General features: G+C 33.6%; 3 protein-coding genes across 3 annotated transcripts; 2 read left to right on the top strand and 1 right to left on the bottom strand.

Moving 5' to 3' along the window:
• Positions 1 to 2,875: 2,875 nt before the first annotated feature.
• Positions 2,876 to 4,894, top strand: LOC120637168 (mitochondrial assembly of ribosomal large subunit protein 1). The gene is made up of 3 exons (XM_039908839.1): positions 2,876 to 3,321; positions 3,807 to 4,067; positions 4,178 to 4,894. Exons 1-3 carry the CDS (start codon positions 3,027 to 3,029, stop codon positions 4,345 to 4,347), a joined length of 726 nt encoding a protein of 241 aa, XP_039764773.1. The 5' UTR covers positions 2,876 to 3,026; the 3' UTR covers positions 4,348 to 4,894.
• Positions 4,895 to 5,287: 393 nt separating this feature from the next.
• Positions 5,288 to 6,987, bottom strand: LOC120637167 (cyclin-Y-like protein 1). The gene is made up of 2 exons (XM_039908838.1): positions 6,860 to 6,987; positions 5,288 to 6,769 (listed from the first exon to the last, which is right to left on the bottom strand). Exon 2 carries the CDS (start codon positions 6,652 to 6,654, stop codon positions 5,644 to 5,646), a length of 1,011 nt encoding a protein of 336 aa, XP_039764772.1. The 5' UTR covers positions 6,655 to 6,769; positions 6,860 to 6,987; the 3' UTR covers positions 5,288 to 5,643.
• Positions 6,988 to 14,363: 7,376 nt separating this feature from the next.
• LOC120637048 (glycerophosphocholine phosphodiesterase GPCPD1-like) lies at positions 14,364 to 23,406 on the top strand. The gene is made up of 7 exons (XM_039908645.1): positions 14,364 to 15,670; positions 15,825 to 16,050; positions 16,447 to 16,656; positions 17,292 to 17,414; positions 17,707 to 17,841; positions 20,734 to 20,880; positions 22,403 to 23,406. The coding sequence occupies exons 1-7, from the start codon at positions 14,604 to 14,606 to the stop codon at positions 22,778 to 22,780; spliced, it is 2,286 nt and encodes a 761-aa protein (XP_039764579.1). The 5' UTR covers positions 14,364 to 14,603; the 3' UTR covers positions 22,781 to 23,406.
• The last annotated feature ends 1,636 nt before the right edge of the window (positions 23,407 to 25,042 follow it).

Raw genomic sequence — 25,042 nt, 5'->3', positions numbered from 1 at the left:
AAGGTGTAAATACTATTAGTAAGACAAAATAAACTGAGTCAAGTTCTATTCAGAGTAGCCCACGCGTGTTGATAATAATATAACAGCTGATTAGATAAACTTGTTGATTCACTGATAACTCTTGTCCTATGGCATAGTTTTACTGTATTTTTTAACGTAAAAGCAATGTTTCTTTTTACTTGTTCTTTTACAGGTATTACAGAACTATTTTTAGATACAACCTATTTCTAAAATCATATAACTATTTATGTTTATTCGGGTTATGAGCATTTTTGGCTATAATTTTAGGGAACCATAATTATTGTAAGTGAAATTTACTTACATAAAACATTGAAGAGACTTTTTGCAATCAGGTGGATTTTAAGATGGTAGATGTAGATGATGATAGGATGACCTGTTAGGGGAAAAATAGTTATACTTATTAAACCCTTACCCCTAATCGCTTCCTACGCGGCATCGTACCGGAACGCTAAATCGTTCGGCGAAGACTCCCACCACACCGGACCATAGAAAAATCAGAAATTATTAATTCCCAAATTGCCTCTGCTAGGGATCAAACCCTCCCGGGTCAACCCCCCCACTTATAAGACCACAATGCTCGCCACTGCGTCAAGCAAAATCAGAAGGAAGATATATACTCTAGTTATAGGATTTTTTTTTCCTTTTTTTGGTTACACGTTATAAATTACCTATCACTAAAAAACAAAAACACTCAACACAGTTTTGCTTTGTAATTTAAGTTATATGCACTGCGCCGTCAGAGCTCTTTTTACGTGGCACGTTGTATAAGCATTCCGTGAAACAACAAAAATGTTGACCAGACCGGCACATCTCCATATAAAATATTTCGTAAGATTATGCTGGTGCTAATAATTATCACAATTATCAATTATCCATATCCTATATTAGGTAAGTATATGATATGCTGCATCTCAGCATTATCTTCACCCAAATCTTAACATAAATTATGAACATTTTATTTGTTCTTAACATAAATTATGAACATTTTATTTGTTTTGTATGACCCAGGCTCATTTAATACAAAATTCTAAAATTCCGATTGGCGAAATTTACGACAACTTACAAATGAAACAAATATTAGGTCTTTACCTATGAAATTGCCCTTTTGTATGGAATGAGATAAAGTACTTATTTTTCAAACTTTTTTATTTCTGTTATTCAAAGTAATCACCCATACAATCGACGCCTCTTTGCCAACGCATCGGCACTTGATTGATGCCCTTCTTGTAATAATCAACTGGACGGGAGGCACCAAACTCTTCAAAGGGATTGTACTGCCTCTCGGGAATTGTATTTTTTACCCCTTAAAAAGTTGTCTAAATTTGAGAAAAAGTAATAGTCGGTAGGTGCAAGGTCTGGTGAGTATGGCGGGTTAGGTAGAACTTCCAACCCCAGCTCTTGAAGCTTGAAGACTGTCTGTTGCGCAGTATCGGGTCGCGCGTTGTTGTGAAGGAGCAGTGGGGAGGAGCAATTGACCAAAACTGGTTGCAGATGTGCAAGCTTCTCCATCATTCTCTCCAGTTCTTCACAGTACACATCTGCAGTAATGCTCATGCCGTTTTGTAAAAGGCTTGCTTTGGTGCTGAACCAGGTTCTAACCAACTTGCTGAGCGCTTTCGATTGTCGAAGAGAATATATTTTTCGTTGCATGTAACAATTTGTTTCAAAATTCCTTCATTTCTTTGCCTGTTGAGCCGCGAAAGGCAGGTCTCGACGCGTACGTTGCGCTAGATGGCTGGCTGGCTGGCGTTGGTTGTGGGCCACCCATCTATCAAGCTTTTTACCTTGCCAATTTGTCGCAAATGTCAATCAATATTGTTTTAATGCTTACATCAATAGCTGCTGCTAGCTCAGCTGTAGATTAAGTTTCGTCAGCTTCCACAATCGCCTTTAATTCGCTATTGTCGACCAGTGTCCAGACGAACACGAGCTTCATTTTTCAAGTCAAAATTTTCAGAACGGAACCGGGAAAACCAATAATGGGTTGTGCGTTCGTTTGTATCCGTGAACGTTTTTGATGTTCTGTGCGGTTTGTGTCACGTTGGTGCCACGCCGTAATTCATATTCCATAATTACACGAATTTTAAAAGTATCTATTATGACGAAAAATGTTCAAATGTCCTGAAAATACAACGCTAATCAAAAAACAAAAGACTGAGTTTTTAAAAAGAATTCATGGTTTTAAAACAAAATTATTTTGTATTTAGAAAACCGAAAAATTACAAACTTTTTTTTAATTGAAGTTTGACCAGTGCTGAAGAAAGGCAATTTCATAGGTAAAGACCTATTATTTTTATATTGTTTAGATTTAGGTGTTGATGGGGCTGAGAACTGATGTTCACCTTCGAATCGAGAGTTCATCTTAGTTGGAATAAGTACGAGGTCGGACTAAGAATAGGTATCAGCCCTAAGTATGGAAAAAGGCGTCCTTTCGTCGGCATAGGACTCGGCGCGGAGGACCGGTTACTATTTTTTTTAATTAAAGAGACATTTTATACCAATTTTGCTGTCGCTCGCAATAGGAGTATTAAAAGTGTCCCCTACAAAATAACTAAACCCCTTTTTACAGTTTTTGAATAATTATCTTCCCTCATCAGCAGTCTTGCGCATTTACACAAAATATTCAGAGAAGGTTGCAGGATACGCTACTTTTATCCCGGAAAAAACCATATGAAGAAGTTGAAGAGCGAGAACTAGTTTTGTGTGAAAATAACACGATAACCGACAATGATTTTTAGAATATCGATATTACTATGACATCCCTTGTGGGTGCTCATTAAAAGTACATCACTTTTTTATTTCACATTTAACGTCAATGTGTCAAATGTCAATTCTATTGTCAACATGTGTCAACATTGAATTGATTGTTTTGATTTGACTTTGATGCCTCCCTAACCTAAAAGACATATTTGTTTGTTATATAAAGGCCAAATATTGAATAAAATAAGTATTTTGATCTGCCCCCAGTTCATATTTTTCTGTTTAATATATGTGTAGATACAAATATGTTTAAGAAAATATTCGTTCAAAGTGCAATCACAACTCAAGGCGGTAGAGTTTTCAATCATTTTGGAATATTCAACAGCATTATAAGCAAGCGCAGAATACATCATGGAACGTATTTACAAACCCCAAGAAGTCCTTCTAAATCAAATGAATCCACATCTCCAGCCATAGCTAGCAAGTATCAGGTCATAACAGAAACAAACTCACCTGTTATTGAGAACACTGCAGAAGAAATATACTTTAAAGACAAATACCCTATTATTAATGATGAATTTGAAGGAATAAATTTACAAAGTAAGTAAGATTAACTTCACAATTAATATCAAGATGTGTTCAATTTTTGCTTGACGGATTGCAGGACAGTTTACAGTCTTTATGTTTACTGTTTACTAAGCCAATCATTCTTGACACCATTCCACATGGACATGAATGTGTTAATAGAAATTTGTTAAAATTTGATTATTTTAGCAATCCAAGCCATTAATCCACCAAAAGTCATAATTTCATAATGTTTCTTTTCACAAACATCTAAATTAAACCATATAATTTACTGTTAGGAGTAAGTTTAGTAAAACTACCTGAAATAACTTGCAGTACCTAAAATTATGAAAAACCCATCACAAAACAGTTAGTTGGCCAAAGTCCTATGAATTAAGTTAATATATTTTAATGTGTGTCAAAGTTATTTTGTACTTTTTATATTTTTTTCTAAACCTATGTTCCATTTTCGAAATTGAATAAACAATAACTAATTCATATTTTCACTTCACTTTCTACAGGAGGCAAAAGCGGTGTGTTTGAAATAGAAGAACTTGTTGATATATTGCAAAGAGAAAACTCCAAGGATATATTTGTTGCAAGTGTCCCAAGGGATATAAATTATGTGGAATACATGTGTATAGTTAGTGCTCGGAGTAAAAGACACATTTTGGCTCTTGCTGAATTTGTAAGAAAAGTTTACAAAAAGAAGTGTTACAAAAATGACCAAATTCCTAGGATTGAAGGAAAAGATTCTGATGAATGGATGGCTCTAGATTTAGGTAAAAAGACCACCTCTGTAATATTTAGTGTATTGTATATTTTTGTTTAAAAGCAATGATTTATTTGCAATTTATTAATAACTCAATTTACTTTTACTTTTACTTTGCAGGTAATATAGCTCTGCATATATTCTCAGACAAAACGCGTAAAGTATATGATTTGGAAACACTGTGGTCTGTGGGATCAGAGTTTGATGAGAAGGCGAACAAGAGCAGTGAAGTCATTGATATCTTAGAAAATTATAGTGACTATTTGAAAGATCTTAAACCATTAGCATAACTTTTCACATCACATTTACCTAAGTATGTAAAATGGAAATTTATGAAATGTGCAGGATTTGATTGGTTCAGTAAAGTGTTGGAAGAAATGCTAATAATGTAGGAATCAGTGTCCTTATGTATGTCCAGTATTGATTGCTAAATTATAATTTTTTCTGGGTAATCCACATTATAGAATTAAAACATGTGTTTTAAGTAAATATTCCAATATGCTGCATGTGTTATATATAATAATAAAATATATATGTATACTTCATCTTTTCTAGCCTGTTTTATAATGTACAAACCTATAATCCTTTCATTATGGTTTGGACTAACTTTTGTTAAGTTTTAAAAACATAATGTATGTTATAAATAAGATGTAAATGTCAATTAATAGAAAATAATGTTATAAAAATGTTATAAAGTGAAGAAAACAAAAGTATCAATTGAAAGTCTCATATAAAATGTTTATTTCGCTTAATTAGGTACATTAATGATACATATAGTATGGACTGCATAACTTATTAACAAAATGTTAATTGCTTTTATAATAGTTAAACTTAATCAATTCCTATAATATTGTATAGTGAAATATAAATATTGTATTTTTCACACGAATATAATTTTCGAGCATAACAATACAGTTGGCTGTCTACTGAAGTTCAACGTTATTCAATTACAAAATAATTTGGCATAATTTTATATGATTATCTTCATTTAATTATAATCTATGTCAAAGCCTAAATGCAATAACTGTTAAAATAAAAATTGTTGACTAAATCATTCATACATCAATCACAAGATCTTATTTCAGTCAAATGTTCAATCTAATAGAAGTCTAATTTAACACTAACTAGCATAATTTTGGAAGCCAACTATTTTCTTTAGTGCTGTTAAGTTAAAACTACAATAAAATAAACTGGAAGCCAATACAGGATAAATAAATCATAAGTTATGTATAAAAATTAAGTAGCAAAACAACAAATATGCATATAATACAAAAAATATTGGACCTCATTTTGCAAGTCTTTCATTTTAAGAACTATCAATAATATTAAATCATGACTGAAAAATTGTATAGATTGACTATTATTACTCCCATACAATTCCCTGGTTTTTGTGCACAATCAATATACTACAATCATTAATCCTGTCTTCACCCAGTAAAAACATTTACTTTATCCTAACTTGATATTTGGCAACTCCACAAATAAAATAAATTGTCAACACTGGTGAAACATTATAAATACAGAAGATTCTTATATTGCAGTACATTAGATTTTAATCTGGATTCCATTGGCTCATGAGTAATAATTTAAGATAATATGGCCACACTACGTCTTATCCCAGTACCAGAATTGACATTGTCTAAACTTGACCACTTTTTAATACCATTCTTAACCAATTCTGCAGCTATTTTGTCCTCCATTACTCTTGACATGGCCTCCAATTTTTGTGCTCTTTCTTTGCTCAAGGGCTCACTAGGGAAAGCTAAATCATTAGCCTCAGCAAGAGTACGCAAGTCAAAATAATATTTAGCGTATACACTTGAGGGAACATTAATATTAAATTGTAGCATTTCTAAAAATTGTCTTTCTAGTTCATTCATATCTTCCACAGTGATATCCTTTAATATTTGGCAATAATCAACATTCCAAACAGCCTGATCATCCCAGACTTTACTTGCAAGTAAAATTGCACCAAGAACTATTCTTTTCCAGTTAGATGGAGCAATATCAAGCTCAGCACAAATAAGAAGCCTTTCTAGGTATACTAAAGTGATAATAGCACACTCTGCAGTCAACTGAGCTGCATTAAACAAAGTCCTTACAAACTTGTAAATTTGTTTATGCTCAGGATTATACTTATCATAGTCATCACTTACTCCCTCTTTACTCAAAGGATGCAGTTTTTCATCAAATATATCCAACCTACGTTCTGAGGTTCTATTTTTTATGTGATAATATATTGCCAAAGCAACACATTTCACTGTGTTTTTTAAATTCGGCTGGGACACAGTACTATCATCTAAGTATATAGTGGAACAGGAACTGCTTTTTTTTAATTTATTCTCAGCTATCTGATGTTGACTACGCTTTCGTGTTATCCCATTCTCAATTGATGCTTTAGACCTTTCCATAAAAATAGTACCTGCAATAGGGTCCTGGGAAGGATCAATATCTCCATCATCAGGTTCTCTCTCGCTTATGTGTTGAATATTGTTAGAACTAACTTCTCCCTCAGGAAGATAGTCTTCAAGTTTTACGATATCTTTTCTGATCGGCGAAGGACTCCGGTAACAACAACAACTATTCTGGTTACCCATTGTTCAATAGTGTATGTAAGTTATAGATTATAATACATTATTATACTTTAAGCACGAATTGAAACACATAAATAGAATGCCGAACCGCAGATATGACTTGTAATGCCCATAGTATCTGCAACAAAAGAAATTAACATTAATGTAACAGTTCTGTGAATGATTTATGAAATCGATTATTATTAACTAGCAGACGACTCCACCACACCTTGAAATTACAGCATCCTAGCACTACTACAATTACAAAAAAATTGTGGAGATAATCAGAGCAGAAGAATACATCTTCGACAATTTTTAATGTGACATTTCTAAAATTAATGTCATTCTAGCTCACTGACAGCAGCAATGTCATTCACAGGCCACAGCTAGGTCCTTTATCTGAGTTCACGGCTCAATTATTACTAACAGATATGGAGGGTAGAGGTAAGGAGGATCATCTGTGTATATGAAAAAGTGTTGTCAAAATGTATTAAATTAGGATGGCGCCACATTTGCATCAAGGTAACTCTTAAAAGAAGCGCCAAATATAAATATTGTTAGAGTAGGCTTGAAAAATAAACAAGGAAGTATGGAGATACAAGGAAGTAAGGTTATATTTACCACAATATTTTGTACAACGTAAGTTGTTGAAATTCTCAATAATTAACTACTTTAGTTGATAATGACATTAATTTTTTTAACTCGGCATACTTCAATTCATCTACGATTGCTACATTCATACCATACCCTGTGCATCCACCAGCGCCATTGTGGAGGATTTTTGAACTGTTATTTAGCGCATACAACTGGACACTTTTTCAACTTTTCTCCCATATAAGATGACTCTCCTTACCTCTACCCTCCATACTAACAGAAGATAAATGTCAACTCGTTTTCTACCATAGTGAGCTTACATAGTGATTATATTCTCTTTGGTTGCAGCTGCCACATACAAGCGATTTAGCGAGATGAAGAAGAAGTTGCTCTTTTATTAGTGTTTTTGTAGTGCTACCATTGAAGTACTGGGTTTTTGCTATTCAAAAGGGTTTTTATTCTTGCAACGATTATCCAAATCGAATATTGAACAATTAGAAAATTATAATGGTGTTAAAGTTTTTTGGTAGACAACATTGTTGTATGCTTTTTTGGATTACGTAGTATTTACATACTCTTTGAATAACAGTATACATCATGCGTTTGCAATATGAGAGTTTTTGAGTTCGCTTTCTGGATAATTTAAACGAAATAAAATACGGCTTAAAATTACTGCACCTACATGGGTTCCCAATCTGACCACTGAAATTATTATATTTTCTGTAAAATATAATATTTAATAATAATAATAATAATTCTCTGGAGCCCTGACCACCGGTTGCTTGGGCATTCAAAAGCCCCGCAAGCGGAGGGTGGACGTTTTTTTTTTATAAATTTTTAATAGTGTTTTTTAATTTATTCTTAAGCATTGTTAATAATTTAAAAAAAAAAAAGAAAAATAATAAATGATAGAAATAATAATAATTGTTTATTGTTCAATAAAACATAGTTGCAAGTTACATTACATCTGCACAATAGGTATAACTTATAATAATACTATATAAACGAATACTTTATAATTTAATATTATATAGGGTAAAAGGGCGTTCTAGTATCGGCCACTGACTTGTATCGGAACTTTTGAACAATTTTCACAATAAATTATAAAACAACTAGTTTAGGAGTCTACTTTTTATAAGAAATTATACCTTATTCAATTTAGAAAGCGTGTATGCAATATGGCCGGTGCCGTTCATCTCTGGCAATTTGTTCTTTGACTTATTGAATTATCTGATATTTAGTGCTCGAGTTCAGGCAATCAGCAATACACGGAGGTAAGATTTATAACGAAAAACTAATTGTATCAAGAACTAATGAAGATTATAATTACTGTCATATTTAATTAATATTTGTTTTCAAGAAGGTGTATTTCCCCAAAAATTAAAAATATCAATTATCAAGCCCTTGTTCAAAAAAGAGGACAAAGAAAATATGGCGTGCTATAGACCGATAGCTCTTATACCAATATTTTCTAAAATATTTGAGAAATGTATCTATAAGAATCTTTACTCTTATTTAGAAAAATACAATATGTTTTCTGGACAACAGTTTGGCTTCAGAAAGAATAAAAGTATAAATCTCGCGATTCACAATTTTCTTCTCTCATTCAATCTCACAAAAGCGACTTTGTAGATCACTCTATATTACTTAAAAAACTCAATGGCTTTGGTTAGTATATATATATTTAATAAGACTAAGGGGCAACGCCCTTAGTCTTATAAAATGCTATCTTAGTAACAGGAGTCAAATAACTCAAATTGATAGAATATGCGGAAAAAGTAAAATCGAAAAAAGATACTATCGCAACCTAAACGGGTCACACATGGAGTTCCTCAAGGCAGTATATTAGGACCACTTCTCTTCCTTATTTACATAGACGATATGCCGAAATCGACGAATATTCCCATGGTCCTCTTTGCTTATGACTGTACAGTAATATATACTCAAAAAAATTTAAATGATCATGAAAATACAATAAATGACAGTATAGTAAAAATAATTCAATGGCTCACATCAACCAACCATCAACTAATGACATTCCAGAATATAAGAAGCAATAAACCTAAATATGACTTGAACATTAAATATATAGATAATAAAATTGACAGTACGGAAGTAACCACTTTCTTGGGACTTCACATAGATGCAAACTTAACATGGAAACATCACATTGAATACGTATGCAAACGAGTAAATCAAGCATCATATTGCCTGCATATGCTATCCAAAAAAGTTAACCGTGACGTCTAAATGACTGTTTACCATGGTCACATTGCATATATCATGACATACGGCATAATATTTTGGGGCAACGGTACCAACAATAAAAATATATTTTTAGCCCAAATAAGATGTGTGAGAAATATTTGTAAATTGTGCAAGCGAGATAGTTGTAAGCCATATTTTACAAAGCTTAACATATTAACATTTCCATCATTATATATTTATGAGGTAGTCTTATTTGTGGCCGCCAACAAAAACATGTTTATCGAATTTGAAAATAAACGTCATACAAATAGATTAAAATATCCCGCACATAAAACCGCTCTGTATAACAATAGTTTTTATATTATGGCGATAAAAATATTCAATAAATTACCTGACGAAATGAAGCCACTAATAAATGACATGAAATGTTTAAAAGATAAGTTATTTCAATATTTAAATAGACATTCTTTTTATACTATTGATGAATATTTAAAATGACATTTGTTAATAAAAATTAATTTATTTGTATTCTTTGACATGTGCCCATATAAACTTAATTATAATTTATTATTTTATTAATAGTATTGTGTTATTATAAACATTGTAATTGCCAATATCTTAATTGTACCTAGTAGTAACAAATAAAAATTTTCAACACTACCCTGAAAACAATTTGCATGCCAATTTGGCGTGGTACAGTTAAGGTACCATACCACCATGATCTGCACCTACCATGTAGGTGCAGATCTTAAGATCTGCATATATTTTTTTCCTGTAACACCTATTTACCTGTATCAGCAAATAAATAAAATTGAATTGAATTGAATAATTTATTAATAATTCACTGTTTTTCTAGATTATTTTAAATTTATTTCGCGAATAATTCACCTGGCCGAGGATAGGAATGATATATTATGGAAAACTTAAAATCGGCCTATTGGTCCATAATAGGAACATAGCCGCAAACTTACCCTAACTTCGGCCGTCTCATTTAAACTTTAACCAGCCATGACCTATTAAAAGCGCGACTTTTTTCGATTTCAGCTATGTGGGCCGTTTTAAGACTGTGAAGTCAGAATCAATGGCAGAATTGACGAAGAATGTCTTAAGTCAGAAGATAAACTAAAGGTTAACCAAGAGAATTTCTAACATTTTTTAATCAGTCCTAACCATCGATCACCAATAAAAAGTAGATACACAATCATCGTCGAAAAAACGTCCTCACGAAATGAGCGCCCACTTGAACATTTGGGTACTCTTTTGTACTACTAGTCGCATTCGGGCGCTACGACAGTAAACATGTCGTAGTGTTCATTTAAAAATTTGCAAAATCATACGTCTACGATCCAAAAAAGAACGGAATTTCGTACTTTCGGTAAGTATTAATGTGATTCTTAAAATTATTCTTTATTTATTTATTCGTATATACTATTAATTATTATATTGTATATACTGTTAATTTCGTCAAGATATCAGCTAATTTTTTTTTTTTAGTTTATTTCGTACTAAACAGCAAGAGTACAATGCAAATCAATTGAATACAACACTTAAGAAAAGTATTAATCATGCTATTGCATTCCCATTTGATTTGTTCGGGTAACACATTATCAAAATTAAGCTTAATTTGCTATTACACATTTTACCGGGTTACACATTTTTTAACTCTGTTCTACAATAGTGTCGCTTTTATTTTGTTCTATAAAAAAATATATTATTTTTACCTTTTTTAAATTATTTACTACTAGATAATGCCCGTGACTTTGTCCGCTTGGATTTTTTGAATCCCAACGCGAACTAAAGGATTTTCTGGGATAAAAAGTATCCTAAGATTGGTTAAGCTGCTGATCCGTGAAATGATAACAGACAGATAGTATATTGTTATATATGATGTATATGATTTTATTTGTAGTAATCATTATTATTGTTAATACGTTAATATATTATTATCATAAGTATAGCATTTGATCAACATACATACAATGTGTACAAGAGCGGCATGTTGCAAAAAACGTTATTAATTATAAATTTTGCTAGCTACATGGAAGATGACAACTTTCTTATATTGCTTGTTATTTAAGATAAATATTGAATTAAAAGTAAGCCCCACTTCATTAAGTATTGGCTCAATTCTGGACACTCCTAAAAATACTTGATGATTGCAAAACGCTTCTATCAATAAAAACAAAAAAAATGTATATGACTTGAATGATAATCCTAGTCCAGAGTATGTCATTATGTTAGTTTGTCGTTAAGCCTTTAACAAATTTTCTCACAATCGAAGTGAAAAGCAGTGTGTAACTCGATCATAATACCAGTTTTCCCTTCGACTTAAATATAACCATCTCGAATAAAATGGATTGTTTTATATCCTTGTAGCACAATCTACTATTCACCTACTCATAAAAAAATATATCTATTTTTATAATAGGTATAAGAAAAATATTCGACTCCATAAATTCCTTGTCCTACTGTCGAGCCTCGGTCATAAAATTTTATTGCTTTTTTAAAAGATTTGTATAAACAACCTTAATCTGTGGATGTAAAGATGAATATTTAATAATTAGTGATACTAGCGACCTTCTGTCTTGAAATTGTATTGCATTTTTTGTAAATGTAACTTTAACTCTAGCACTTAAGATTGTATTTGCATTCATGTATGTTTACATTACCTTTAACTCATCTTTAACTACGTACAGCTCGCGCCAAACTTTGTTGCCGTCCTGAAACTAGGCTCATTGCATTGCGCAGAATACAAAATCAGGTATTAGCGGGACGCACAAAAGCTTGGGGACAGGGCCACACACCGCGCGCCCGCACCGCTCACCCGCGACGCGCGCTGGCACCCACGCGGCACGCCTTAGTGTGAGTGCTACGTCCTTACACGAATCACGCACTTGTTGAGCTCTGAGAGTACTGTCGCGTTCAGAATTCGTTCGATCGTTTCGTTAATTTGTTGTTATAGTTTTTAGTTATTGTTACTTGTTGTTATTGCTACTCGTTGTTATTTGTTTATAAACTTGCCTACCGGACGTAATGTAATACGACGCCAGGCTCGTAAAATGGTTTTAATGGTTTATTTATACAGTTCTGACATGCTAAAACCAGAACTGTATAAATTAATTTCCAAACATAAAGAAAAATTCAAAAAAATTAATATTTATAATAGTTTAGAAGAACACAATTACACAATATTACGGCTTCCACCTTACCATCCCGGCTTGAACCCCGTGGAAATGGCTTTGGCATCCATAAAAGGATACGTGGCGAAAAAAAATGTCACAAATAATATAACTAATATTATGAAACTAGTGGAGGAAAAAGTAAATAGCATGGGTGAACAGGAGTGGACTGCACTATGCGACAAAGTTATAATATTAAGGAAGAATATAAGAAAAGTGATGTCATCATAGATGACCTAACTGAAAAAATAATAATTAACGTGAGCGATAATGAATCAGATGAAGAAGATTTGGATATTTTTTGGGATGATTCGGATGTGGAACCATCCACTAGTAAGGGAGATGTTTTTATGGAAGGTGTGGCCCCATTGTGAATATAGTTTTTATTTATATTAATGTTTTTTATTTACATTTATCCTATTATTACCTAACCTATATGTTTTACAAATAACACATACATTGTATATTAAATTAAATAAAATAAACTACCAAATAATAAACACGAACTTTATAATTAACAAATAAAAATAAATTGACATAATATAATAAGTATTATAAATGTTAGAAAACAAAAATTGTTTGGTTGATTACGTATTGCCCACTCGACTGTACCATGCGCATGACTCGCGACTATACTCAAGGCGGTCACAAAGTTTGGCGCTGGCTGTAAACATGACTGAGGACACTTTTTAAGTGAAATTTTGTATGGGATTGTGTATCTACTTTTTATTAGTGATCTATGGTCCTAACACTGAAGTCTTTATAAATGTGGTAAACTCTTAATGTATTCAGTATTGTTAAACAATTGCTGCTATCCGCTGAGGAGTTCAGTCCTCTATCTCCAATCACGTTGATCAGCTCTAAAAGAAATTTAGACAAAACTAAATTGATGCTTTTATCTATCCAGTACAAAAATAATTATTTAAGTCAGTTTACATTTGACGGAGCTATATTGTAAAACCTTTCCCAAAGGAACTGAGCTGAATTTCGGTATAAAAAGTATAATTTGTCCTACCTCGAAGTATGAACTAAAATCGTGCAAAGTTTCAATTGAATTAATTCGTAGTTTCAGGGTGATGCGCCATGATACAGAATTACAGACAGAGAAAAAAAAATTGCAGTTTTGGTTATAGAAAACCCTCCAAAAAAATTTATTTTATATTTTCAATGTATAGAATTTGACCTTCTTCAGTTTTTTTTATAAATGAATACGATATATATACGAGCTTTAAGTACAAAATTTTACCAAATAGCTCCCAGCTGACCTTAGCTATTATTCCGTAATTTTTATAATAGGTACTACTTGACCACACTTGACTAAGTAAAACTTTCGATAGTAAAATATCGATTGTTTTTGTTTTGGTTGTAGCCATACTCTTATCTACTTCATTAAAAAAAGTCGAGGACACTCAACGATATTATTAATACATCTAGGATCGGTCTAGATTGACGTAGGTATATAAAATATGACTGTGCGTCAAAACTGAAATTAAATGGTCTAATAACCTTTGCCTAAATTCATTGTTCTTAGAATTAATCACTGAAAGTTGAAATATAGATAAATTTGTGTGAGAGAATGTTTTTAGTAATAGCGTCACTTTAGCTGTTAAACTCGTGACGTATTAACATAAAGAAGATACAAACACTACATCCATTAGTGCTCATTTACTCAGTCTGTAAAGTGAAAGTTAAACTTTTGTCTGTGTCTGAGGTAGTTATTCTATTTGTATTGTAAACTTCAAAATTAAAACCTGTGACTATAATTATAGTTTAAAACATTACAAAATTGAAAATTACAGCTCGTGTCTTTGTGTAGTAATGCTTATGGCTCGTTTGCCAAGTTTGGATATTAAAATTTAATAATAATGCCGGTTACACCTATTATTAATTCTCTGTAAAAATAAAATATTTTTAAAATCAATTGGTGTAATCTATTGTCAAACTCGAACGACAAATTGTGTTATTTATAATTAACGCTGTATTTAGCAGATTATGCAACCTTGGTTTTTTTTATCAGACCGTAAAAAGGAAAAAATTCAACTTCCAAGAAAAATGTCTTTAAAAAATCTTCCTGAAAAACCAGAAATCTTATCACAGGACTGGACATTCAGTGTATATGTCCCAAATGTTGGGCCCAAGGAGAAGGTTGTCATAACGGGAAGTACCGCAGAGCTTGGAGAATGGAATTACAAGAAATGCGTTATCCTAGATTATATGGAAGAGAAAGGAATTTGGACAAGAAATCTAGTCATTCCAAATACCTGTGATGTCTTTTATCGCTATGCAATATGTCTCATAAATGAAGAAAATAATGATATAATTGTGCGCAAATGGGAAACTCATATCCACCCAAGAGTTATAAAAGAAAATATTCTTGAACCTGGTACAGACATATTTGGTGAATATGATGGCAAACAGAAAATCTGTAGAGGATGGCTCACGTCACAAACTTTAGTACAGTTTAAATTTATGAACAGTCCTTTGAAATTGAAGAGTCGACTTGGTGGTAGGCTCATGAACATAAAAGTAACACCTGTGCAGCTATCTTTTGGAACTGAACCTCATGTCGAAGATTCCTCTTTGAGTACAGATACAATGGATGTTGAAGTTCCGATGGGTGTATATGTTGAAGTGGCAACTCTTGATGATGACCCTGCTATTTGCCATCTGCAGCCTCAGGAACAATTTGGTAGAGAGTATAAACAGGATGGAGTCCTCTTGGTCAATGTCTTTGCCCCTAACCCAAAGGGCCTTGCATATTTAATAGACTTCTACTCCTATAGTACCCAAGCTTCTATAGAAGACCCTCCATGCCATATTGGGTATACCTATGTCCTTCCAAATATGTTTAAGCCTTCTGAAGGTAATTTAGAATTACCTGTTACATGTAATGTAAAACACAGACCGCTAGGCACAGTTAACTTTGAATATCTTATAGTTTGCCCTATGGAAGATAGCCTTTGTAAGTTAGATGTCTCCTATACAAAGCATTGGGATCCAACTTGGACAGGATTAGAAGTTGGCCATAGAGGACTAGGTGCTAGTTTTAAAACCAAAGAGTAAGTATCTGTTATTCTCAAAATAGTTTTTTGATAAAAGTAATAACTAATAATTACTGTTTAATTATTATTATTTGTTTCTTATCTATTGATATTACTAATAAAACAGGCAACAATGCCAAGTAGTTTTGTGCTCCAGTTTTAAATATTTCAGGGGAAATGCCATTCGTGAAAACACAATAGCTTCCCTTAAAAAAGCAGCTGCCAGTGGGGCAGACATGCTGGAATTTGATGTGCAGCTCAGTAAAGACATGATACCCGTCATATATCATGATTTTCATGTGTGTATTTCAATGAAAAGAAAAAAGGAGGTTGACTTCACTGAGATGCTTGAATTGCCAGTCAAAGACTTGACCTTGGAGCATCTCCAGAAACTGAAGGTATCATGTGACTACCCACACTGTACATACATGTTATAATGTTTTGTATCTCACATTAAAATTATGAGATTTGTTCATTGTGAAAAATCATATTGCCAAGGTCTTTTCTTTTTGCTATAATTGTTGAGTTGTTATTATTTATCTAATTATGTGTTTATTTCATGTGTGTATCTTATCCATTCTAGATTTTTCATATAGAATATATTTCATACCATTTCTGTTGCATAAAGTTGGTGACAAACTGCTGCAAGAGCTATGGGAACAACACCTTTCACTGTGGATCTTGCAGCAATCTGATACCAACATAATGCTATTTTTTCATCTATAGTAAGTGCAGAAAGAAATAATAAAACAGCCAGTCTATTCTAATAACTCAAACAATACACATCTTTACAGGTTTACCATCTTGTTGAAGGGCGAAACCATGAAATTTTGTTCTTTGATGAAGACCTAGAGGAACACCAACCCTTTCCAACTTTAGAAGAAGCATTAAAAGCTCTAGACGAACATGTTGGCTTCAATATTGAACTAAAGTGGACCATGGAGATGGAAGATGGCACCTTTGAACTTAACAATCCGTTTGATATGAACACTTATGTTGATAAGGTAATAAACATAATATTTTTGATGTACAGTTTGTGATGAACCCCACCAAAATTACACAAATTAAAGACCTTTGATTTATAACCCGCTTTCATTGTCCATGTTCTTTACAATTTTTTTTTTTCAAATCTTATGTAAACTGTTTGTTTCCATCAGCGTTTCGTATCAGCCAAAGGGGACAGGTACAGATAGTACAATCAAACAAACACACACATTTGCATATATAATATTAGCATGGAGTAAGGATTTTAGAGAATAGTGTCCTCTTAAAACTCTCATTCTTCTTTGGTCTTCATAATGTATTATTGTATTTTTCCTGATATTGTAACAAAAGCAATATTGCTTTATTAATAAGTGCTTATGGGAAGTATATGAGGTGGTACATATATGAAATTATGAAAGCTTTTTATTCTGTTATTTCATGCATTAAGAAATCATTCTAAGATAGCCCTAAGCAGGAAGTTTTTTAATAAAACTATTTTTTGCAGTATTGGTTGACCCATAAAAAAATTGCCAAATATCAAAATATTTGTATTATAATAAGCTTAGTACCCATACCAGCTAGGCTTTGGAGCTAGATGGCGATGTGTTGTAGTATATTATATGGTATATTTAATTCATACAGATTGTATTTACAGGTTTTAGAAGTGGTTTTGAAAAATGCTGGACAGCGTCGGATAGTACTTTCTTGTTTCAATCCAGATATTTGCACCATGGTCCGAAACAAACAAAACAAGTATCCGGTTATGTTTTTAACTGTGGTATGTGCCCTCATAGTTTATCATATCAACTTTATCCTTTAATAAATTATATGTACTGTCCAGTCATCAGTGTCAGAGTAAATTAATTTTCACTTGTTTCACACAAAATTGGCCTAGATTTCAAAAAAGGCAACAAACTCTGAAGGATCACAGGTTATTTAACAGTCTCTTTTTGTATACAATATGGGTTACTAGGGGCTGGAATGGGATATATAATTTTTAGGCATCATTTTTACAAGAGTCTACAGAATAATGATTTTGGCAATGAGACATAAAAGGTGTCTATTCTCAGGGCGTCACGGAGAAGTATCAGCCATACCGTGACCCTCGGTGTCTATCAATCCCGGCTGCCGTACAAAATGCAATCAGCTCCGACATTTTAGGCATTGTTGCACATACCGAGGACTTACTCAGGGATCCTACACAGGTAATATTTCTTTATTAATCAACCCACACCAGTTTAATAGTAGATTGTTCAACAAGTAATGTCTTAAGTTACGGGCGCCGGGATACATTCGAAGCAATCGAAGGATTTTAGAGTAGCTCCTAAGCATAGCGAGCGCGCTGAATCCTAAGTGTAGCGAGGCTTTTAGCGGTATAATAAAATCAAGTTTTGGAGGGATTTTTCTACAAACTATAATCTGTGGTTAGCGCTTCACAGGCTCTGGTGAGTGACAGAGGCGCCATTATATGTTAGAATTAACATATTTTATTCAGATACGCTGTGCGCCATGTTCCTTATTCAAATCATAAAAGCCCCTATAGAGTCTTACCCACTAAGCTTTAGAATTTATTGACGTACTTGACGTTTCAATACTACGCTATGTATATATTATGCTATGTATAAAAAGGCATTGTCGAGCGATTATATTTATCTCAGAACGACATGTCAAACCACATTTCCAACCTCCTAGCACTTCTCTATGTTTACGAGATTTGTCGCAACACACAATACCCATGCCTACCGTATATTCAAGTATTATTAAAATATGAGATAGACTAGTAAGATATACAAACAGGTTTGTTCTTCAATTTCGTTCCAGAATAAACAGGGGTCTCAAAATTTGCATGACCTAGAAAAATATCATCGACTTGTGTTGGTATCGCCTAAATGTTTGCTTTTCGGGGGCATCGCACTTACTAAGTATAGTTTACACAGACTTTACACCATAAGCAATTACGTATAGGTACAATAAACTTTGTTATAATATGAAAGCTAATTTAATTCGAGTACTAAACGGTAGAAACAATAAAACGTTTATAAAGTTGCTAAATATATCAATGTTTATTTCTGTGGGCTGATTGTCGATCAGCCCACAGAAATAAGTAGTATCCGTAAATCCGCGACTCTACAGGAGCAGAGAAGTTAACCTATTTAGTAGAAATCCTGAGGGTTAGGATTATGAATATAGAACTAAAACTGAAATAAGTTTAGTGAAGATTTCCCACTAAACAGTGGCCAGCATAAGGCTTTTGACCAGGCGTTATGCAGGGAAATGGCATGAAATGGGAACATTTTGATGTGAGTGTTATAAAAAAATGGGGATTAAGCAGTGTACTACACCACTGCATTTCAGTATTAGCGTAGCGGAATATTCAGTCTTAGTTTATTAATATAACTGTATTAACTTAAAAGAAAAATCGGCAAAATTTTGATTCTACGTTGACGATGGGCATAGGATGTGAATACATTGCACTTTGAACGATCAATAATAAACCAGAAGGCGTAGTACACGTTCATAAGTACATAATCGTAATTTAAATTTCCATTGTCATTCCAAGTCACGCGATTGCAAATTGTACTAAAGTGGGAGACCAAGTTGGCAACGCGCTGCGTTGTAGAGAGCGGCCAAGCGGATATCAATACAGTCATGGGAATAGTTCCACTGTTGCAAATACTACTTCTTTCGATATGTTTCTGTTTTTTTTATATTTTAAATATGTTAATGTCGTGGTATACAAATAAAGAGTTTAATAATAATATTCATGTTACCTTGAAATTGCAAATACTAATATTATCAATGATACTAATATTATTGAATAAAACTATATATATATATAGTTTGTAATATATAGTTTTATATATTATAGTTTATATATATATATAAAGATTAAAATAATCTAAAATCTTATTTCGCAAGGGAGCTGTTTTAAAGGTTTGTTGAAAATTAGTAGCGAATATTTAAAATTACGTTTAAGTGCATAGATAGGTACGAACGTTACTGAGTTATGCAGTCATTCTCAAAATATGCTAGATAAAACTTGAATTAGTCTGATGAGTATTTTTGTCCATTAAAATACCCGTATTAGGCAGATATTGATATCTATTTCAATTTCATATTACCCCTACGAATGATTACATGATAACGAAAGCTTTGATATTACATTGAAAAATCGATCGCTACGATAACAAACTTGGGTCTTGTGTTCATTATATTCTATAAATATACCAAAACATTTTCCTGAATATCTAGCTTGTTATAACATGGAGTTACCTAAATTGAACGATGAGTATCCATCCACGCAATGGCTATTGATATTATTAATTTAAAAAGAGTGCAATCATATAAATAAAATGATTATTAAATTTTGGTAAACAAACAAAACGCACTCATTAGCATGAACAATAAGGTATTAATCGCTAACTGTAACTCTTTAAATGATTCGCTTTATGTAATGACTTGTTGCTGCCCGCGACTTCGTTCGCGTGGTAATTTTTATGTGTATTTAGTGACCCCTGAACTTCCAAAATGCAAAAAGAAAACAAATCGATAACTCGGGAACCGAACTTTGTTTCAGGATTAAAAAGTAGCCTATAAGTTGCTGTTCCAGAATCCATCCGATCTCTGCTAAATTTCGTGATTTTATAAAAAAAACATACATCCATCTCTCGCATTTGGAGTATTAGTATAGACTATGGCTCCCCAACTTACCAGGCTGGGGACCCGTAGTAAGTACAGATGTGCACTGCGGCCGCACCTACAGTAGGTACTTCAAAAAAACCTACTGAACTTAAAAAAAAAAAATCTTTTTGATAGTTTTTGTGCAGCGGTATCCTGGCTTGCTCAACTATCCCATGGTTGGGGTAGTTTTATTTTTATATTTCTTTGTATAAATTCTTTTATTTATTAGGGATGTTTTTTTTTATTGCGCTTATTTGCCCAACTAAAAGTTACTTATCTATTTTAACTAATAAGTAACTCGTCAGTGCGCCGCTGGCTTAATAAGACCTGGTATAGACTATAGATTAAAGGTTTGCTTGTCTTATACATAAAAAGCCTTTTCGTAAGACCACTAAGTTTATCAATTTTATTCAAAGGTCAAATTGGCAAAAGACGCTGGTCTAGTCCTATTCTGTTGGGGAGATGACAACAATGATAAGAACACAATAATGAAGCTCAAGGAGATGGGTCTGCATGCTGTGATATACGACAAACTCGATCAATACATAACCAAAGAAGTTAAGGTATGTTCATAGTTAAACACGATTTTTTCTAGAAAGGTTTTGCACACTCCACATTACGCTTGCCAACGAACGACTAAAGCGTTCTCCAAACAGTGGCGGTGATATGACGGCCTAATCCGTACGACGGTGTATTCTAAGAAGTAGTCATCATCATCATAATCTCAACCAATTGACGTCCACTGCTGGACATAGGTCTTAGGGAGTTCCACAATACACGGTCCTGGGCCGCTTGCCTCCAACGGCTTCCAGCTACTCGCCTGATGTCATCTGTCCACCTCGACAGACCTACGCTGCGTTTACCGGTGCGGGGTCGCCATTCCAGCACCTTAAGACCCCAACGTCCATCGGTTCTCCGAGCTATGTGCCCCGCCCATTGCCACTTCAGCTTCGCGACTCGCTGAGCTATGTCGGTAACTCTAGTTCTTCTACGGATCTCCTCATTTCTGATTTGATCACGTAGAGATACTCCTAACATAGCTCTCTCCATCGCCCGCTGAGTGACTCTGAGCCTTCTTATGAGGCCCATAGTTAGCGACCAAGAAGTAGTACAGTAAAGCTTTTAGTGACAGAGCTCGCCCAGAGAAGTCCTGCTGCTAAGCAGCTTTGCTGTGCTCCGGTCTGAAAGGCATTGTTTCTGGTTTTATCACAGGCCCGTGAGGCTCAACACGTACGTCTTAGGTTGAAGGACACAGGGCGAAAATTTGTAGGATGTGTTCTTTGCATGCCCTACAAGTCTGTTATCACTTATACCGACGCCGTGATGCGTCAATTACTACTATAAAAAAACATTACTTTTATCGCTCGCCTATTAAAATAAAATAAATATACTACGACAATACACACATCACCACATCTAGCCGCAAAGTAGTTAAGCGTAGCTTGTGTTATGGGTACTAAGCTGACTGATGAATATTTTTATGAACATACATACATACATTTTCCAATGGTGGGTATCGAACCCATGACCTTGACTTTGGACTCACAATACCGAGTCGCTGTCCAGGGCGCCAGTTGGCCGCAAAATTATTTTTATCTTTACCCGAAGCTTACACAATCATGGCCTCTGCTGGTATGTCTACACTGGACATGGCAGTCTGATGATCAGAGCAGTCTGTATCGCAGTGCCACTAGTATGAACCAACGTGCCAGCTTGGCAAAACCGCTGCCGCGACAACGACCGTCACCGCCTCTGTTTAGGGAACGATTTACAATCACATTATCAACACATCCACATTATATAGTTTGGCACCAATTTTTTTGCGTAGGTACTTATGCTTAGCATAGGTAGGTATACAAAACATTTTCGAAATCATTCTGGTAACGTCGTCAATAAGTTTCAGATAGCCACTTGTAACAGATAAATATTACACATATATTAAGATGACTCATTTAGTTTCACGGAATGTAAATCTTGTGAACGACCATAAAACCTTATATAATATACAATCAAATTAATAATGAGGCATTAAAAGGGCGTTCTGTAAAAAATTCTTAAGCGTACTAAAAGTATGGCACTGTACAGGAAAGCATATTCCTGATGGAGGCGCGCGAGTCCCAGCGGGACATTATGCGTATGGCCGCGCTGGACGCTTTGCCTCTTAGCGACGCCTCGTCGTCGACTCACACCATGGGCGACTCAGCCACGCGCCCCTTCCTCGACCTCTCAGTACGCCACAAGGTGGGTGTGCCTTCCACTGTCACCTCGCTGGAGTCACTCGCCTCAACCATCGAAATACGGGACGAGCCCGTTGACAAAAAATTGAAACGAAACAGAGATCTCATTATGAGCATAGACAAAGAATCCCAAGTGAAGGAGCAGCGGGGCACGTTCAAGGGTCTATTCCCGGCGGGCGATGCATCCAAAGGCTCTCCGAAAAAATCGCGTGTTAACGATTTGTAGCCCACGAATTTATTAGACGCTTACGCATTAGAAATAATTAGATCTCTTATATCTCTTGCTCAATTTCATACTTCGCAAGCTACTTTTAAAACTTTAGGGTAGGCAATTTAATGCTAGTAGGATTAAATGCACACCACTGGTTCAGTAATCGCTTTTTGTCCTTTTTAGTATTATACTTTTTATTATTACAATTAAATAAAGGTTGTCATAAAATATTGTAATGTAACCTAATAATAACCCTAATAGGTATTTTTCCTCATCAAAATATTATTTGTAGCAATGTGGTTTAAGTATAGAAAAATTTGCAGAATTTCATTCATAGACTACTTTAAACTTTGTATTGTAATAGTATTTATCATAGTTTTTAGCATGTATATTTGCAAAAGACAGAGGCTTTAAACACAAAAAAATATTGATAACATATTTTTTATAAATTTACAATGTACATCTCCAACGGGTAACTATAATTATTTTATATCCACACTTTAAATTTTTAACCACGTTTTATAACTATATAGAACAACTTTACGATAAAGAAAAGCCATAAACTAACAGTAACGTAATTATTAAACATTGACATTTGTATTAACTTATAACTGTGATATTGAATATTTTTTTTACAATGCAATGTATAAATATTTAAATAATAATATTTTTTGTATGTTCAATGTACCTTTTATGTTAAATATAACTATTGCAACCTCGAATTATCTTTTTAATTCTCCCCATATTTAATGAAGTTGTAATAAAATATTAATAACTTAACATGTCTGTGCCAAAGGACACTGCTGCGCCGTCTATATCCGAAGAATAAAGGTACTTCCATCTATATAAACTTTCATGATAATTAATTTGCTAATAATTGTTAAATCGATAGATAGATACCTAATATAAATCAAGTTCTGCATTTCTATTCCAGTTTTGCTAGGCCAGAGATTAATTTATCCTTTATCTACGTTACAAAGGAAGCAATTAATTTAATCGCTCTTTGCATCTAGACCAGGCTACTTAAAATAGCAATGCTTCTTTGTTATGTGTGAATTATAACAATTAGCGTCAGAACGACGAAGCACTGCAAACTTTTGATTTTGATTTGAACTGTTACGATTTTATGTGCCCTTAGTATACATTTCCATATATTATGATATACAATATGTTACAGAACAAACATCATATTCACGGTCATCATTGGTTTAAAACTGTCATTTTATAAACGCAGTGCCCCAGTCTTCAGTTGCAGCGGTCAATCAATGACAGATATGGAAGTAAAATCGGGTATTATTAATAAAATGGTGTCAGTGTTCGGTCCCATATACCTGTAACTTTTTGAAGTTATGTGCATTTTACGCAATTAAATATAACTGAACCTGAGAGTTCCCCATATAGTTAACGGCGTGGGAAGTCTACGAATCATGTGTTACAAATATTAAAAGGAGTCGGTTTGCAATAATAAATGCAATTTTCCTTTAAAATTCAATGTGAAAAACGTATGATGGGAAGTCGAGATAAGAGTAAACTTGAATAAGTATCGAAGATACAGGCTTGCCTTGTGTTGATTATTGCAAAATTATTTTGTGTTAATTTAAGTTTTTTCATAGGCCTTTTTTGTCATTGATCGATCGACTCGATAAAATTATATCAGAAAATTTGGCGCCCTAAGGGATGGATTGCAAAGAATGATGATTATACGATGCGACTATAGCAATTTGATTGAATAACTAAAATTGTGGTAAGTATACTCAGGCTCATATGGTGTATTTTATTCTAGCGTAAGTTACAAAAGAATAGTTTCTTGAGTGCGAGAGGCAAGGAATCGTAACCAATATCATCTTACTCGGTGGATTATTCTATGCGACAACACTGGATACGAAAGTCGAAGAAATTACTAGTTTTAAAACTGAGTTGAGGACAAATCAAATGGCAAAACTCGTACACAGTTTTAGTGTCGGAATACCCATTGATTCCTTACACTAGCCGATAAGATTATTACTTCCTACTACGAATTGTCGCTTGCATATAAGAAACTCTTTTTGTTGAGCTGATCCATAGATCTGGTCTTAGAAAGCCATTTTATCGTCAATTTAACGTTACTAAACAAGTTTTGAATTATTAGACGTCATGCCGTCATATAACAACTCCATACACCTTCAACAGATTAAATAGGACGTTGCGTTTGTTACAGTAGTAACTTACACTAGTGGTTTGTAATGTAGATAAATAAAAGGCAAAAATATCAACTTAAATGAATTTATTAAATACTTT

This window comes from Pararge aegeria, chromosome 3, assembly GCF_905163445.1.
Source record: "Pararge aegeria chromosome 3, ilParAegt1.1, whole genome shotgun sequence".
NCBI lineage: Eukaryota > Metazoa > Arthropoda > Insecta > Lepidoptera > Nymphalidae > Pararge > Pararge aegeria.
Note: the sequence above shows the minus strand (reverse complement) of the source record. Positions and strands in the feature narration are given on the sequence as shown.

Excerpts from the sequence above, each read along its gene's own strand:
- LOC120637048 (XM_039908645.1), top strand. The coding sequence starts at position 14,604 with ATGCAACCTTGGTTTTTTTTATCAGACCGTAAAAAGGAAAAAATTCAA. Across the intron at positions 17,842-20,733 it reads TACTCAGGGATCCTACACAG|GTCAAATTGGCAAAAGACGC; the intron begins GTAATATTTCTT and ends TTTTATTCAAAG. Across the intron at positions 20,881-22,402 it reads ACATAACCAAAGAAGTTAAG|GAAAGCATATTCCTGATGGA; the intron begins GTATGTTCATAG and ends GGCACTGTACAG.
- LOC120637167 (XM_039908838.1), bottom strand. The coding sequence starts at position 6,654 with ATGGGTAACCAGAATAGTTGTTGTTGTTACCGGAGTCCTTCGCCGATC.
- LOC120637168 (XM_039908839.1), top strand. The coding sequence starts at position 3,027 with ATGTTTAAGAAAATATTCGTTCAAAGTGCAATCACAACTCAAGGCGGT. Across the intron at positions 3,322-3,806 it reads TGAAGGAATAAATTTACAAA|GAGGCAAAAGCGGTGTGTTT; the intron begins GTAAGTAAGATT and ends CACTTTCTACAG. Across the intron at positions 4,068-4,177 it reads ATGGATGGCTCTAGATTTAG|GTAATATAGCTCTGCATATA; the intron begins GTAAAAAGACCA and ends TTTACTTTGCAG.